At 38.1% G+C, this 15,645-nt stretch overlaps 1 protein-coding gene across 1 annotated transcript; it reads left to right on the top strand.

Moving 5' to 3' along the window:
- The first annotated feature begins 3,400 nt into the window (after positions 1-3,400).
- On the top strand, positions 3,401-14,740 carry LOC132109393 (transmembrane protein 235-like). The gene is made up of 5 exons (XM_059515461.1): positions 3,401-3,550; positions 3,640-3,949; positions 4,683-4,760; positions 5,389-5,526; positions 14,110-14,740. The coding sequence occupies exons 2-5, from the start codon at positions 3,772-3,774 to the stop codon at positions 14,382-14,384; spliced, it is 669 nt and encodes a 222-aa protein (XP_059371444.1). The 5' UTR covers positions 3,401-3,550; positions 3,640-3,771; the 3' UTR covers positions 14,385-14,740.
- Positions 14,741-15,645: the final 905 nt, after the last annotated feature.

A 15,645-nucleotide genomic window follows, 5' to 3' on the forward strand; every position in this document is an offset into this window, starting at 1 on the left:
CTCTTGTGTGGGTGCCTTGAAGGTTTGTGGTGGAGGGCCAGGATGCATTACTGTTTCGTGGCTTGTACTTTCACAGTCGGAGCACTTTACTGTGGATTTGCAATCCTTAGCGAGATGAGTGTCCGAGGCACAGCACTTGAAACAGATTCCTTTCTCTTTGAGGAAGGCCTTTCTTTCATCAAGCAGTTTGTTCCTGAATGTCCTGCATTTATTGAGTGGGTGGGGCTTATTGTGCAGCGGGCAGTTGCTTTTAAAGTCCTTGTTGGGGGGTGTAATATTCGTTTTATTTACGGAGATGGGTTTGGCGGAGCTAAAGTTTCTCAGGTTGGGTCTTTCTAATTTTAATTGCGTTTGGCTGTACTGTTGGTTAAAGCTTGGGTAGTTACGTCTCTTAGCTTCTTTGCATATGAACTTGCAAAAGTAACTGAAAGGTGGAAAGCAGTCATGATGATCCTCTTTATATTGTGAACCTAGTGACATCCACTTCTCCTTAATTCCATATGGGAGTTTGTCCACAATTGGCCTGATTCCGCGTGACGTGTCAAGATAGAGAAGACCGGGCAGATACCCATCCTCTTTTGCTCCTTGAATCTCCTGTAACAGATCCCCAAGTTCCATCAGTTTCACATTATCCTTTGCTGTCATTTTAGGAAAACTGTCCAATCTCTGGAAGAGCGATTTTTCGATGATTTCAGGAGGTGCATAACACTCATGGAGTTTGTCCCATGCTTTCTGTAAAGCTACTGCAGGGTTATTGACTCCTTTCCTAACCATTTTGGAACGTCTGCTGTGGCCCCGGTAAATGAGGAGAGCCACGCTCTAAAATTCTCTGGTTTGTCATCATATTGGTATAGACCTGTAGTGATGAGGTCACGACGTGCCATATATTGTGCAAGTGGCTCTGCTTGGTGTGACATGCTTGCAGGTGAGTTGTAGAGAGGCACGAAAGGGGCTGGAGAATGGGTTGAGTGCGTTCTTTGTATGTTTACTTTTTGGTTTTGTCTCACCTATAGGAGAGGAAGATGTGGTTTGGATAGTCACGGATGTGTGTTGGTTGTGGCGCTTGGGCCTAGTGTTAACAAGTGAAGGTTCTGCGTCATGTGATGAATGTGCCCTGTGTTTCAACAATTTGGTTGCTGGTGGCTGGAGCGGGGCCATTATGTTTATTCACATTCATTTGAGATTTCACATATTTACATGTTCTTTCTCTTTTAACTCTATCTGATTCTGATCTTCGGCTCTCATGCCCATCTCGTATTGCCTCTGCTTCTTCTAGCACCTCTGCCTCAACTACTGCGGCATCTGCTTCTCTTTGTAATTCTAGCACCTGTAGCTCTGTGTCGATTTTCACTTTTTCCACTTTTAACTGTGCTTCCTTGCTTGCATATGAGGCTCTTACCCTAGCCACTTCTGCTTTGGCTCGAGCACGAGCGGCACTGCTTGCAGATGAGGATGAAACACTTGAAGCATTTGTAGCAGATCTTGTTGCTAGCTGCCATTTTGACCACGATGAAGCTCTGAATGCTGCCTTTTCACTGTTATGTTGCCAAATGAACATGTAGATAAACCACTGAAGAAGACCAGGACCACAAGGGACGTTTTTGCATTTTAATTTCTTCTCCAGATGGTGAAAACTGTAAGCATACACAACATGCTCTTAGAAAAACTGAGCTTTAGACAGACGAAAATAAAAGTCATTCATCGGCGCTTTAAAATGCATTTCCCAACTAGACAATACAAAAATACATTACTTAAGATCCTTATAAACACATATATAAACTCACGGCATTGCCTTGACAGTGCTTTAATGAGAAAGGCGGCAGATTGCTGACCATGCCATGCTGGATTTCGCCTGCTCTGTTTACCATGAAACCAAAACCGGAAGTTAGCGCGGCCGAACCGGAAAAAAAATTCGGCTAATATTTTTAAATAAAACTTACAAATAAACATGAAATACTTATAAGAAACTCTTAGAAATGCTTTTTTAAACATTTTAAACCATTTAACTTATTTATTAAATTATTAACTGCCTTAAGGGCAACACAGGATGATTTGCAGTGGGTACTATTAATTTAAATGCAGAATGTAAAAAAAGAAGAAGAAAAAAAATGCAGCACAGGGTCCAGCCACCCAAAAAGATTGCAGATTGGCACCACCAGAGTAGCTGCCCTCCCCGTCCAAACAAAACACAGAGTGCGCGCATACATCATGTGATGCTCTAGACTAGAGCGCATATTATCACATTTTTCAAGATATGGGACAGAAAATTTTATAGATCTATATAATTTATATAATTCCATATAGTTAATATCACACAAAGACTGACGTTTTTCTCCAAAAGTCAGCATATAATTATAAATGTGATTATTGATTTTAAACACCAGTTAAATAAACAGGAAGTTAATATCAAGAGACTTATGTTTTAGACAACATATTCCCTGTTTTTGCTCTATTTCTAAAAACAAAAATCATTCCAAACACAGCCACTGTTTTGCGTCTCTGAGCAACATGATAGTGTTTCGTTTCCTGAAAGAATCAACCATTTAAATGATTCAGTTCAATCACAATGACTCACTTATGAACAGTGACTCGCTGCCACTTACTGGCGGTTTAATTTCACATTTAATGTACCTTTTCATTTTTTAAATAATTTCAAGCTTTAATTTTCAATGTTTTACAGTGACACATATTTTACAGTACTTTATTATATTGTTATATTGTTGTCATGATTATTAAATGCTGCTTTTTTTTACAGGACAGTATGTATTTTTACAATTCAATTTTTTTCATTTGCTAAAATATATTTTCTTAACTTTCAGTGATGGGGGCGTGGCTTATGGGGGTGGTCAGAATTTCCTTTTTTTATCTCTAGCTGATCACTTGCGTGATATACCTCTTTCTTTTTATTTATTAAAAGAATTACCCTATAACACTGTTTTCTATTCTTCTTATTTTTTTTCTTACCCCACTGAGAGATTTTTCTTGTTTTCAGCAAAAACTCATAAATAAATATGAGTTTAAGGCTTAATGTCCTACTCAAGTAAATGTATTTTGATTTAAGAACATTTACTGAAAAGTCAAAGTCACCTTTATTTATATAGCGCTTTAAACAAAATATATTGCGTCAAAGCAACTGAACAACATTCATTAGGAAAACAGTATCAATAATGCAAAATGACAGTTAAAGGCAGTTCATCATTGAATTCAGTGATGTCATCTCTGTTCAGTTAAATAGTGTCTGTGCATTTATTTGCAATCAAGTCAAGGATATCGCTGTAGATGAAGTGAGAAAAGCAAGAAAAAGTACTGGCGTAGGAAATTCTTCATTTTCTTTTTTCTTTTTTTGCAGTGCTCTCTTAATTTTTCTGTTCTCACCAGTTCATTTTAGTAATACATGTGCCCTCTCTTGACATAAAAGAGCTGTAAGCCGTGTTGACAAAATATCTACTGTATTTACACACCACTATACAGAGAGTAATTTATTTGCAAAAAAAGGAAAGAAAGCACCTCGTGGCTGAAGATCAGATTCAGCACAGAGAGCGAGAGTGAGGTGAGAGAGTAGATCGAGCTTCTGCTCTCACTCGAGAGATGTGAGGAAAACCCTGCGGTTTCTTGATCCAGCTGTTGCTCTTGCTTCAGCCTGGAAACATCTGGAGACATAAAGCTGGAATCGTGTGCTTTAATTTGTCTGAACGCACTGGGCTTCAGAGGACCTGAATGAGAGCAGCCGGTGCTCAAAGTCAATGAATCATCAGAGGGATTTTCTCGCTGATGAAGATGAACTTTGGGACAGTTGTGATCTCTGCGGGTCTGTGCGGGCTGCTCAGCTTCATCCTGCTCGCCGTGTCCATCGGCACTGAATACTGGTACATTATAGATGTGGATGAAGGGAAGAACTCCAGCCTGGAGTACAGCAGCTCTCACTCCGGACTCTGGAGGATATATGAAGGTAAGATCACAACACAAACATCTTGAGCTTCCTGCATGTGCCATTATATTCTGCACCAGTTGATCACATTTAGTATTTTCTGACAGTGATGTCTCTTCATCTCCATTTAGAGGATTTAAACGTCCAGAGTAATTGCTCAATCACTACACAACAGCATTACATTAAAGTGTTCATGTGAATATTAAACATCAGACTAAATACTGAGTACTGATGAAGTAGCCTGCATAAACTTACAGTAATGTGCATTTATTCATTCTCCTGTTCTTACTGTTTAACACTTCATGTGTCTCATTAGATGGATAAAGTATTTTTCATCTCATTCCTGTTTCAGCACATTAACTGGCAAACAGTTCGACTGGCTGCAAATGAAGTAATTTCAGAAATTTCAGTCTCCATTATGTACATAATTAATGTCTCGTCCAATTCTGTCGCTGTTTCACGGCTCTAGACACAATTAAAGAGAGAAGCAGTTCATCACACAACTGTAAATGTTTAATGTTAGACACAGTTACTGAATCAGTCACATAAAAGAACTGTTTTCCATTCTTAATGGAGTAAAGATGATTTCTTTCCTCTAACACAAATGCTGCTCTGTCTTGTAATAAAAAGAAACCCTTTAAATGGTGTGTCTTGTATGCAGTGAAGTTTGTAGGCTGTAGTTAATTCTCAGGCAGCTGTGTGAAGTCTAATGGGTGTTTGCAGCTTATGACTGATGATTCAATGTGACCCACAGGACAGAACGGCAGTTACCACGACATTTCGTTCTACACAGACTCGTCCGACCACACCGAGCAGGAGAAGCACCTTTTGAGTGAGTCTCGATTGCCTAAATTAAAAGCTACTTTGCTGATTGTTTGGAAATTTCCACTGTTACCTTTATAAGGACAACTTTTTCTAATCTTATTGGATGTATTTATCTTATTTCATGCCAAATTCTTAAATTAATTCTATAAATTATTTTGGAATAATAAGACAACGAAGGCTGTTAACAATCGAATGAAATGAGTATTAATAAAATATATATTTTGTTGTACTGCAGAAATATCAAGAAGCAGCATTTGCATGCATTTACACTGAACTTGTGAGAATAATATTTTAAAAATAATGTTCTTACTATTGAAATATGCTTGTATATGCTTTAAATATGAATCTAAAAATGTAAGTATTTGGTGGTAAGTCACTTTCGAAATGAGTGAGTCATTGAATCATTCATTTAACAGGCTAGCAAATTTGTTTATTGTGAGCGAGTTACAAACTTGATAATGCCAGTTTCCAATTACAATATTATCATAGAAAATAAACATGGTACAAACCTAGTGGTCACTAGTCCAAACTCACTGAAACTGAAAGGACAAAGCTGCTGCAGATGTTTATAAACGTGAATGTGTGACAGCAGGTTACACTGAGCATGTAATAAAGACCTGTTTGTGTCTCTGCAGACTTGCACAGGGTCATCGTGGTCCTGTTGCCTCTCAGTCTGGTGCTGCTGGTCTTTGGTGGGATCTTCGGTCTGGTGGCGTCTTTGGCTCAGAGCTGCACTCTTCTCACCTGCATCGCTGCATACTTCCTCATCTGCAGTGAGTGCCATTAACAGCTAGACTGCATTCATTGGCCATCTACACACATCAGCTGAAATGAAGTGAGCTCTCAGCAGTTTGTGTTGTTGTGTAGAGGTCAGTGAGAGATGCGTTCAGTGACTCAGACAATGTCACACGTGGATATAAAACACAATGGGAATGAAAGAAAACAGAAAATGTCAGGTTCTCCAGCTGAATGCAGCTGTTAGGTGAACTGGTCACACACAATCAGGGGTTTTAATAGATATGGAGGTTTTTCGCTCAATAATACATATCCACAAAGCCTGCAGTAATGAATAGCAAAATATTGAACAGATTTTTTTGATGTGTTTCATCTGTTTATGGGATTTATTTTCTAATCTAGAGTCACCTTTATTTATATAGCGCTTTAAACATAGCCGAATTATGCTCTAGGCACAAATAAATAGCAGTGTAATGTTAAATGTATTCATACTAAAATTTGTGGTTTGGTTTGGCATGCAAACTGAACAAATGCAGTGTTGTTTTAAACTATAATAATAACATCAGCATTTGAATCTGTCTTGAATGATACATAATTAAAGGTACAGGTTGTAGGACCTGCCACGAGAGGGCGCATTACCAAAACAATAACAATTGCGTGGTGCAGTGTAAATAAAGCAGTAAATAACCCAATGCAATAACATTGCACCTACATAAACTTTAGTCATTCAAACACAAAAATTGGGCATACATAGCAAACGCGAGTTCAACGATTTGCGCGAGTAGATTACATACAAAGTCAATGCAAAGACGCGATCAGACTATGGATCAGACGCATCCTCACGCAGGTCTAGAGACGAGATGCCCCGCGTCTGGCGTGTATGCCCCATAATACTAATCTTGTTGAATGTTATTGTCACGATCTCTAGCTGGAGTGCCTGTGAGCTTCAGTAGAGGGCACTCCACTCATTCAAACTCCATTTCCCATCCTGCCTCATTCCTGGGACTGATTGCACACACCTGCATCTGATTTCACACCTGCATCTGATTTCACACCTGCATCTGATTACACACCTGCAGCTAATACACACACACCCATATAAGCAGCAAACTCACGGCAACTCACTGCGAAGTCTTGTTCAGCCCCGTCTAGCATTTCCAAGCATTTTTCCTGTGTTTGTTCTTCCCGTGTATGATTTTGGATAGTGTTACCGCCTTTGATTCTCTGCCGCCTGCCCTGACCTCTGCTTGAGACTGTTATTGATTCTGGATTTCCCTATCAAACCTGACGCTGTTTCTGATTTCTGCCTGTCTTACCACTCTTAAATAAATACTGCAATTGGATCCGAACGTCTCTGACTCCATGTAACAGTTATAATAGCATACGTGGGATCTGTCCTTGTCGACAGAACAGGCGGCAGGTGGTAAACAGTAATTATGTTCCATAAATAAGTAACACAATCCACCATAAAACGTGCAAGAAGAAGTAAATAAGTAACCGCTTGAAGCAAGCTAGTGGTTTGCTGGACGCTAGACACTACTTCCGCATTTGTCCACGACACTGTTGTCATGTGGTTTCTACGTCAGTAAAGGCGGTAACAAAGGGTAACTAACATCATTGACAGGCGACTGCACTGCCCCGTGTCACTGTTTAGAATGGGAATTTTCTCATGATTTACAAGTAGTTGAAAACATTAGAGATATTGTTAGTAATCAGCTGGACAAAATATATAACACTAGCCTAGTGGTTTTTGGATATTTTACTGCAAATATCTTACAAATTGTACCTTTAATTGACACCCTCATTACACTTTGTCATTATTTCTTCTCATCACTATAACAGAAATCAGGAGATTATCACTGGATGTGTGCAACAATATTTCAGATAAGTTGTTGAAGAAAACATGATGATCAAACTGACATCTTTTCCTGAGAAGTGATTATAGTGAGGCAATGCCAAGTCTCTTTCTGGATGTGCTTGCACTGCATGGATGTGTTTTGGAAGGTCTGCCTGCAGTCAAGATCTGTCTCCTATTGAAAATGTATCATGAAGAGGAGAATAAGACATTGATAACAAGGACTGATCTGCAGCTGGAGTCTTGTTTCTTGTTTAGTTTTACCTGCTCACCAGCAAAAATTAGTCTCTTCGATCAAGGAATGATTAAAAAGTGTAATTCAAAGGAAAGGTGATATAAAATAGTTGCAAACATGTCTCTGTCTCAACTTTTTTGAAGTGTGTTGCAGCCATCAAAATCTATTTGTTTTAATTTACAAAATACAAATACAGTTAAGTCCAGTGAAAACTGGCTCCTTTGTTCATATCCTTTTCTCTCGAGTGCTTTCTATTAATGACTGAGTTGAATGTCACACAGCATCTGGTTTGTAACTTGTTATTGTCTATTTTTGTCATGATTGCATTGTGTGTTATCCATTTGTATAGTTTAGCATTAAAGAAAAGGAAAAAAATATAAGATTCATGAAAAAAACATATAAGTGAAGTGACATTCAGCCAAGTATGGTGACCCATACTCAGAATTTGTGCTCTGCATTTAACCCATCCGAAGTGCACACACACAGAGCAGTGAACACACACACACTGTGAGCACACACCCGGAGCAGTGGGCAGCCATTTATGCTGCGGCGCCCGGGGAGCAGTTGGGGGTTCGATGCCTTGCTCAAGGGCACCTCAGTCATGGTATTGAGGGTGGAGAGAGAACTATACATGCACACCCCCCACCCACAATTCCTGCCGGCCTGGGACTCGAACTCACAACCTTTCGATTGGGAGTCCGACTCTCTAACCATTAGGCCATGACTTATTTTATTCTCTGCAGATGCAGTTTTTGTTTTATGTAAATTACTGTCAATTATTCACCACCAAATTTAGGTGAGAATTATCAAAATTAATTGTTATCAAATGAATTTTTGACATGCAAAAACATTTTCCACACTGAAATCATTGCCTGTGAAAACGCCAAAGATGTCATACTCTATGTCCGCAGAGCTTTATTTCCTTACTGAAACTAAACTCGGTATATAAGTTACTAATATCATTAAAGTAGGACAGGAACCACATAAAAAAAAATTTACATAATGGTTAATGTTCTCTGTGTTTTTCTCTCTGTACCCATCTGTCTGCTCTGAAAGGCACAGAAGCAAACCCCAGTTCGGCTGTGTCAGTGCATTTTTTATTTAACGTCTTGAAAAAGCAATGCATTGTTTGAGAAATTACTGAAATTTTATTTCAGAGCAGCAGGAATATCTCTCCTCTGCTCTTTCTGTCATGTATCATGAGTGATCGTGAAAGGTCAGGGCTCCTCTGAGCTTTATGTAAGTGGGTTAATTGCAGCAATAATGACGGAGTTCCTGACGGTTCCTTCAAGAAAGGAAAGCACATACCTTCTTTTATGATCATGGTGATTACAGTATGAGCTTTCCTATTAATACTCCCACCACTAACCTGTGAGACTGTCATATTCTGTGCTTGTGTGCTGCTGAGTTTAATTCTAAAGAAAATACTCATTTGCTTAGATAGGATTTTGCCAATATCCATTTACTGTATAGAATGTGAATCAAGCAATTACAGCTTTCACATGCTGTTCAAACTCCTGGCGTGCCACAGAGCACCCCTCACACAGTTTTCCATTAAATTACATCATATTTGTTCCAAATTGTTGTTAATGTACATAATGGCTTCACCCATGGTGGAAGATTATGCATTTTTCAGTAGTACTTTGGTCCTTTTGTGTCTGGAATGACATCTATGCTTCATACAGAGAAAAACTATATTATAGGCTGCACTTTTTCTTTCCATTTGCTAACTTGAAAATGCAAAGTACAAAATGCCAATGTATGCGGTAAGGTTTTTAAAGGTTTCAAAAAGCCATATAGTGCATAGTGGGATTTTCAAATTAGGAATAAAAAAGACTCTCAGAAATAAAGGTACGAAAGCTGCACTGTTTGTAAAAGAAAAAAAAAGATATTAAAAAGCTATTTATAGGATTAAAGATTATTATTTTACAATAAATTACTGTAGTCAGAGATTTATTGTGAAATCAATGCATGCTGGGATCATTGTCTTACAAATGACTGAATGAACAGCAGAATGATGCTAACGTCAGTAATTTACTGCTCTTGATTTACTGTGAATTCACATTATAAAGTTGTCTTTAAATATACAATATAAAATAATATAAAAAAACAAACAATTCAAACCAAAACCAAGTTGAATAGTGCAAATAGAACCAACAAGAATAAAAAAACAACACGATCTGTTCATGCTGGGTGCCTTTATTATACATATAAACTGTGATGAAGCTTTTTTTATTTTTTCCAATACTGTAAACTCAGTAAAGCCAAGCTTATTTTAAAAGAACAATTGTTACATTTACATTACATTTACATTTATTCATTTAGCAGACGCTTTTATCCAAAGCGACTTACAGATGAGGACAGTGGAAGCAATCAAAAACAACAAAAAGAGCAATGATATATAAGTGCTATAACAAGTGTCAGTTAGGTTAACACAGTACACCTAGCATGGGATTTTAAATAATATAATATAAAGAAAACAGATAGAATAAAAAAGAATAGAGCAAGCTAGTGTAAGAGGTCTTTACACATACACACACATACAATTGCATAATTAATGAAAAGAAAATAGAATATAAAAAGATTAGAAAGGTAGTTAGTTTTTTTTAAAGAATAGAATTAGAATAGTGAGTGTTAAAATTAGAGGGTCAAATAAAGATGGAAGAGATGTGTTTTAAGCCGATTCTTTAAGATGGCTAAGGACTCAGCTGCTCGGATAGAGTTGGGGAGGTCATTCCACCAGGAGGGAACATTTAATTTAAAAGTCCGTAAAAGTGACTTTGTGCTTCTTTGGGATGGCACAATCAAGCGACGTTCACTTGCAGAACGCAAGCTTCTAGAGGGCACATAAGTCTGAAGTAACAAATTTAGATAAATGAGTGCAGAGCCAGTGGTAGTTTTGTAGGCAAACTTCAATGCCTTGAATTTTATACGAGCAGCTATTGGAAGCCAGTGCAAATTGGTGTGACATGTATTCTTTCTGGCTCATTAAAAATTAATCTTGGTGCCGCGTTCTGAATTAATTGTAAAGGTTTGATAGAATTGGCTGGAAGACCTGCCAAGAGGGCATTGCAATAGTCCAGCCTGGACAGAACAAGAGCTTTTTTACAAGGAGTTGTGCAGCATGTTCCGAAAGAAAGGGCTTGATCTTCTTGATATTGAATAAAGCAAATCTGCAGGATCGGACAGTTTTAGCAATGTGGTCTGAGAAAGTCAGCTGATCATCAATCATAACTCCAAGGCTTCTAGCTGTTTTTGAAGGAGTTATGGTTGATGTGCCTAACTTGATGGTGAAATTGTGATGAAACGATGGGTTTGCTGGAATCACAAGTAGTTCTGTCTTGGCAAGGTTGAGTTGAAGGTGATGTTCCATCATCCAGGAAGAAATGTCTGTTAGACAAGCTGAGATGCGAATAGCTACCATCGGATCATCAGGATGGAATGAGAGGTAGAGTTGAGTGTCATCAGCATAGCAGTGGTATGAAAAGCCATGTTTCTGAATGACAGAACCTAACGATGCCATGTAGACAGAGAAGAGAAGTGGTCCAAGAACTGAGCCCTGAGGCACCCCAGTAGATAGATGTTGTGACTTGGACACCTCACCTCTCCAAGATATTTTGATAGGAGGATCTGGTGGTTAACTGTGTCAAAAGCAGCGGACAGATCAAGCAGGATAAGTACTGAAGATTTGGATTCCGCTCTTGCCAGTTTTAGGGCTTCAACAACTGAGAGCAAGGCAGTCTCAGTTGAATGTCCACTTCTGAAGCCAGATTGGTTGCTGTCAAGGAGGTTGTTGTGTGTGAGAAATGTAGAGACTTGGTTGAACACAGCTCGTTCAAGTGTTTTTGCAATGAAAGGAAGAAGGGAAACTGGTCTGTAGTTCTCTAAAAGAGATGGATTGAGGTTGGGTTTTTTAAGTAGTGGAGTTATACATGCCTGTCTAAATGATGAGGGAAAAACACCAGTGTGGAGGGATGTGTTGATGATGTGAGTGAGTGCAGGTACAACTGCAGGAGAAATGGCTTGAAGGAGATGAGATGGAATAGGATCAAGCGGTCAAGTTGTAGGGTGATTAGAAAGGATGAGTTTTGAGACTTCTGCCTTAGAGAGTGAAGAGAAGGATGTAAATGAGTGTAAGTTTGCTGGTGATATGAGCTTGACTGATTTTGGTGTGGAAAATTGTGCACTAATGTGTTTAATTTTATTAATGAAAAACATTGCAAAGTTGTCAGCTATTAGAGATGAAGCAGGAGGGGGAGGAGGAGGACAAAGAAGTGAGGAAAAGGTTTTAAAAAGCATGCGAGAGTTAGACAAATTGTTAATTTTGTTATGGTAGTATGTCATTTTAGCAGTGGAGACATTAGCAGAGAAAGAAGATAGGAGTGACTGATACATATTAAGGTCAGTAGTATTTCTGGATTTGCGCCACACCCTTTCAGCAGCTCTAAGCTTAGAACGGTGTTCGCGTAGAACATAAGATAACCAAGGGGCAGAAGGGGTGGTATGGGCTGGCCTGGAAGATAAGGGGCAAACAGGGTCTAAACAAGATGTAAGAGTGGAGCAGAAAGTATCAGTAGCACTGTTAGCATCCAAAGATGCAAACAGTTTAGGGGAAGGAAGTGAAGATGAAACCATTGCAGAAAGCCGGGAGGGTAAAAGTGTGCGTAGGTTTCGTCAAAAGATGACATGTGGAGGGATAAGTGAGGTGTCAGTGACCATGTTGAGGTTAAGAGTGAGGAGGAAGTGATCCGACGTGTGCAGTGGAGTAACCAGAACATGATCAGTAGAGCAGTGTCGTGTATAAATAAGGTCCAGTTGGTTGCCTGATTTGTGAGTAGCAGTAGTTGACACTCGGTTGAGATCAAAAGAGTCAAGCAGATTGTGGAAATCAGCATACAGAGGTTTATCTAGATGGATGTTGAAATCTCCAAGCATAACTACGGGAGTACCATCCTCAGAAAAGGTTGAGAGCAACACATCTAATTCATCCAAAAACTTACCCAGTGGTCCTGTTTGGTCCAATTGTTAAAACTTGCTACCGAAGTACTGTAGATTTTACAATAAATTTATCATAGAGTTAGATGCAAGTGAAGTCCCACTGTGAAAGAAATGCAATTATTAAACTGAAACAGCTGTAATTTCACAGCTTTTTTTTTACAGTGTGTCACTGGGGCAGTACGTTTTCAAAATGTACACCTTTGTACTTATTGGTACCTTAAAGGTTCATATTAGTAATGCACAAAGGTGTACCTTTTAAAAAAGGTACTGTGGCAGTGACACACTGTAAAAAAATATATATATATATCATACTGTACATAGATACAATTTTCAGAACCAAAGCCACAACTTTCTTTGTGTACTGACAATTCATTCAAGCATTTCTTGTTTGATAAGAAGACAATTCCAGCAAAGAAAATGTGTTTTGGATATTTATAACTTCTGAAACAGCTGGAAAAAAACAACCTAGGGTGGTATCTGGGCCCTTATTTATAAAATGCTGTGTAGAAACTATCTTAGATTTGTTTTAAGACTATTTTTCAAATTTGTGTTCATGTGAAATGAACATAACTCTCAAAAAGCATGCATACGTCTTTTATATGTTATTAATAAATATACACAGTACGTACACATACAGTATGTAAACTTTTATTTTGGATGCAAAAAATATATATATATATATATTAATGTGTGTATGTTAAAACCATACCCAAAAATGATAATTATGTCACCATTTATTTACCCCCAAGTTTTATCAAACCTGTATGAGTTTCTTTCTTCTGTGGAACACAAGTCAAGATATTTTAAAGAATGCTGATAACCGAACACTTGCTGTTAGACATTTCGTTGTTTGGTATTTTTTTTTTTTTTTTTCTCCATACCACAGGTACCACAGATACCACAGGTTTGGAATACTGTGAGGGTGAGTAAATGATGAGAGAATTTTTTTTTGTGTGTGTGAGCTATCCCTTTAAAACTACAGTAGTTAACGACCTTATGCTGGTATAAGCTTGTTTCAGCAGGTTGGAATACAGCATTGTAAGTTTTTATGAGAACATTTTTATATGTGGCAATGGACAACAAACCCATGTCATAAGGATAATTTTTAAAAAATGTAAAATTAAAAAAAAAAAACTGAGATTTATACATCATCTGAAAGCTTTCCATTGATGTATGATGTATTAGGATCGGACAATAGTTGGCTGAGATGCAACTGTTTGAAAATCTAGAACATAAGGGGGCAAAAAATCTAAATATTGAGTAAATCTTCTTTAAGGTTTTCCAAATGAAGTTCTTAGCAATGTATATTACTAATCAAAAATTTTATTTTGATATTTTTACGGTAGAAAATTGACAAAATATCTTCATGGAACATTATCTTCACTTAATATCCTGATGATTTTTTCGCATAAAATCTGACTGCTATTTATGTCTGGTTTTATGCTCCAGGGTCACATATGAGAGTATGGCTAAGTTTGTTGCTGAGGTTGTTTAGTAAGAGAATGGAGTGTAATTACGTCTCTTTGTCCATAGGTCTGTTGACGGTGTCCGGTGTAAGCATCTATATCAGTTATTCTCAGCAGGCTTTAGAGGAGCTGCAGCACATGGTGGATATTGAGTCACTGTCTCACGTCCACATGTCCTTCGGCTGGTCTCTGGTCATGGCCTGTCTGTCCTTCTCCCTGGAGCTGCTGACGGGGATCCTGCTCATGCTAGCGTCCCGTCTCATCCACCGTCAGTGCCACCACGAGCCTGTTGCAGTGCTCTCCATGAGCCAGAGCTCACCACAGCTTCTGAGACTGCAGTAATGATGATGATCAATCTATCTATGGCCTTATCAAGAGATGAGTTTGTGCCGCAAAGTAAAAATGGAGAGCGCTAGATTGCAAATGAGACAGCTGCATCAATTATTGAATGAGAGTGCTCAGTCGAGGTCTGCCAAATTTGTCTGCTTCACTCGACTGTGTCAGTGCAATCACGTTTTCCTCAAGGCTTCTAGAAACACATTTTCCTGAGCTAACCGGTGTCATGTGGCATGCATTTACTGTACATACACTCTTAAAAATTAAAGTTCCAAAAGGTGTTTTTCCAGCGATGCCATAGAAGAACCATTTATGGATCCCCAAAGAACCTTTTAGTCAACAGTTACTAAAAGAACCATTTTGAAGAAATGGTAAAGAACCATTTCAACTGTAAAGAACATTTTCTGCCTTCAAAAGGTTCCATGGATGTTCAAGGTTCTTCATACCATCCATGCCAATAAAGAACTTTTATTTTTAAGGGTGTAACATGATGAATCAAGCCTTTGCAACATCTCTAGGCACACATTTTGAAGCATAGTTTTTTTTTTTGCCAATTTTCGTGTGTTTTTGCTTATTACAACCAGACAAGACCACTAACCTGTTTTAAATTACAGTGTAAAAAGTTGTATTTGTGACCACAGTTTTACATTTTATAAGAATTGTAATACAAATTCTACTTAAATATTTAATTTACACAAACACATTTTCATACTGGTATGTAGTATGTTTAGTTGCAGTATTAATGCTTAATAGAAAACTGTCATATAACTTACAGTAACAGTTATTTAATTTACCATCTACTGTATGTCATGTTGAAGTACCATAATAAACGTAATGCCCACCCATTTTCCCTTCATGTTGTGTATTTAATTTCTTCATCTTTTAGTGGTTTTAACGGCCTGATCCTTATGACGCAAACTCATTCATAAAGACACTTTGCACTTAGTTTAAATTTCAAATGAAGCTAGTTATAATTGTGTTTTCATTTTTGGTAATTACAGCTATCTCCCTAAGGCTCTCATTTCATTAAATGTCCAAGACGCAGCATGTGAGCTCAATTCAAAAACAATTTGTCACTAATTTCCAATCTATTTAGGAAACCAATTTAAGAAATGTGTCATCGGAACAAAGTGGGCTGTTTTCCTGAGAGCTCAGAAATAGTTGCATAAATTTTCATTCCATATTCCAGAAGGATGTCTTCTCTGTAGACAGTCAGTCTGTCCAGAATGTAATATGCTGCATTATTTCCAGGGAAATACCTGTATGG

Source organism: Carassius carassius, chromosome 1 (genome assembly GCF_963082965.1).
Source record: "Carassius carassius chromosome 1, fCarCar2.1, whole genome shotgun sequence".
Classification (NCBI taxonomy): Eukaryota; Metazoa; Chordata; class Actinopteri; order Cypriniformes; family Cyprinidae; genus Carassius; species Carassius carassius.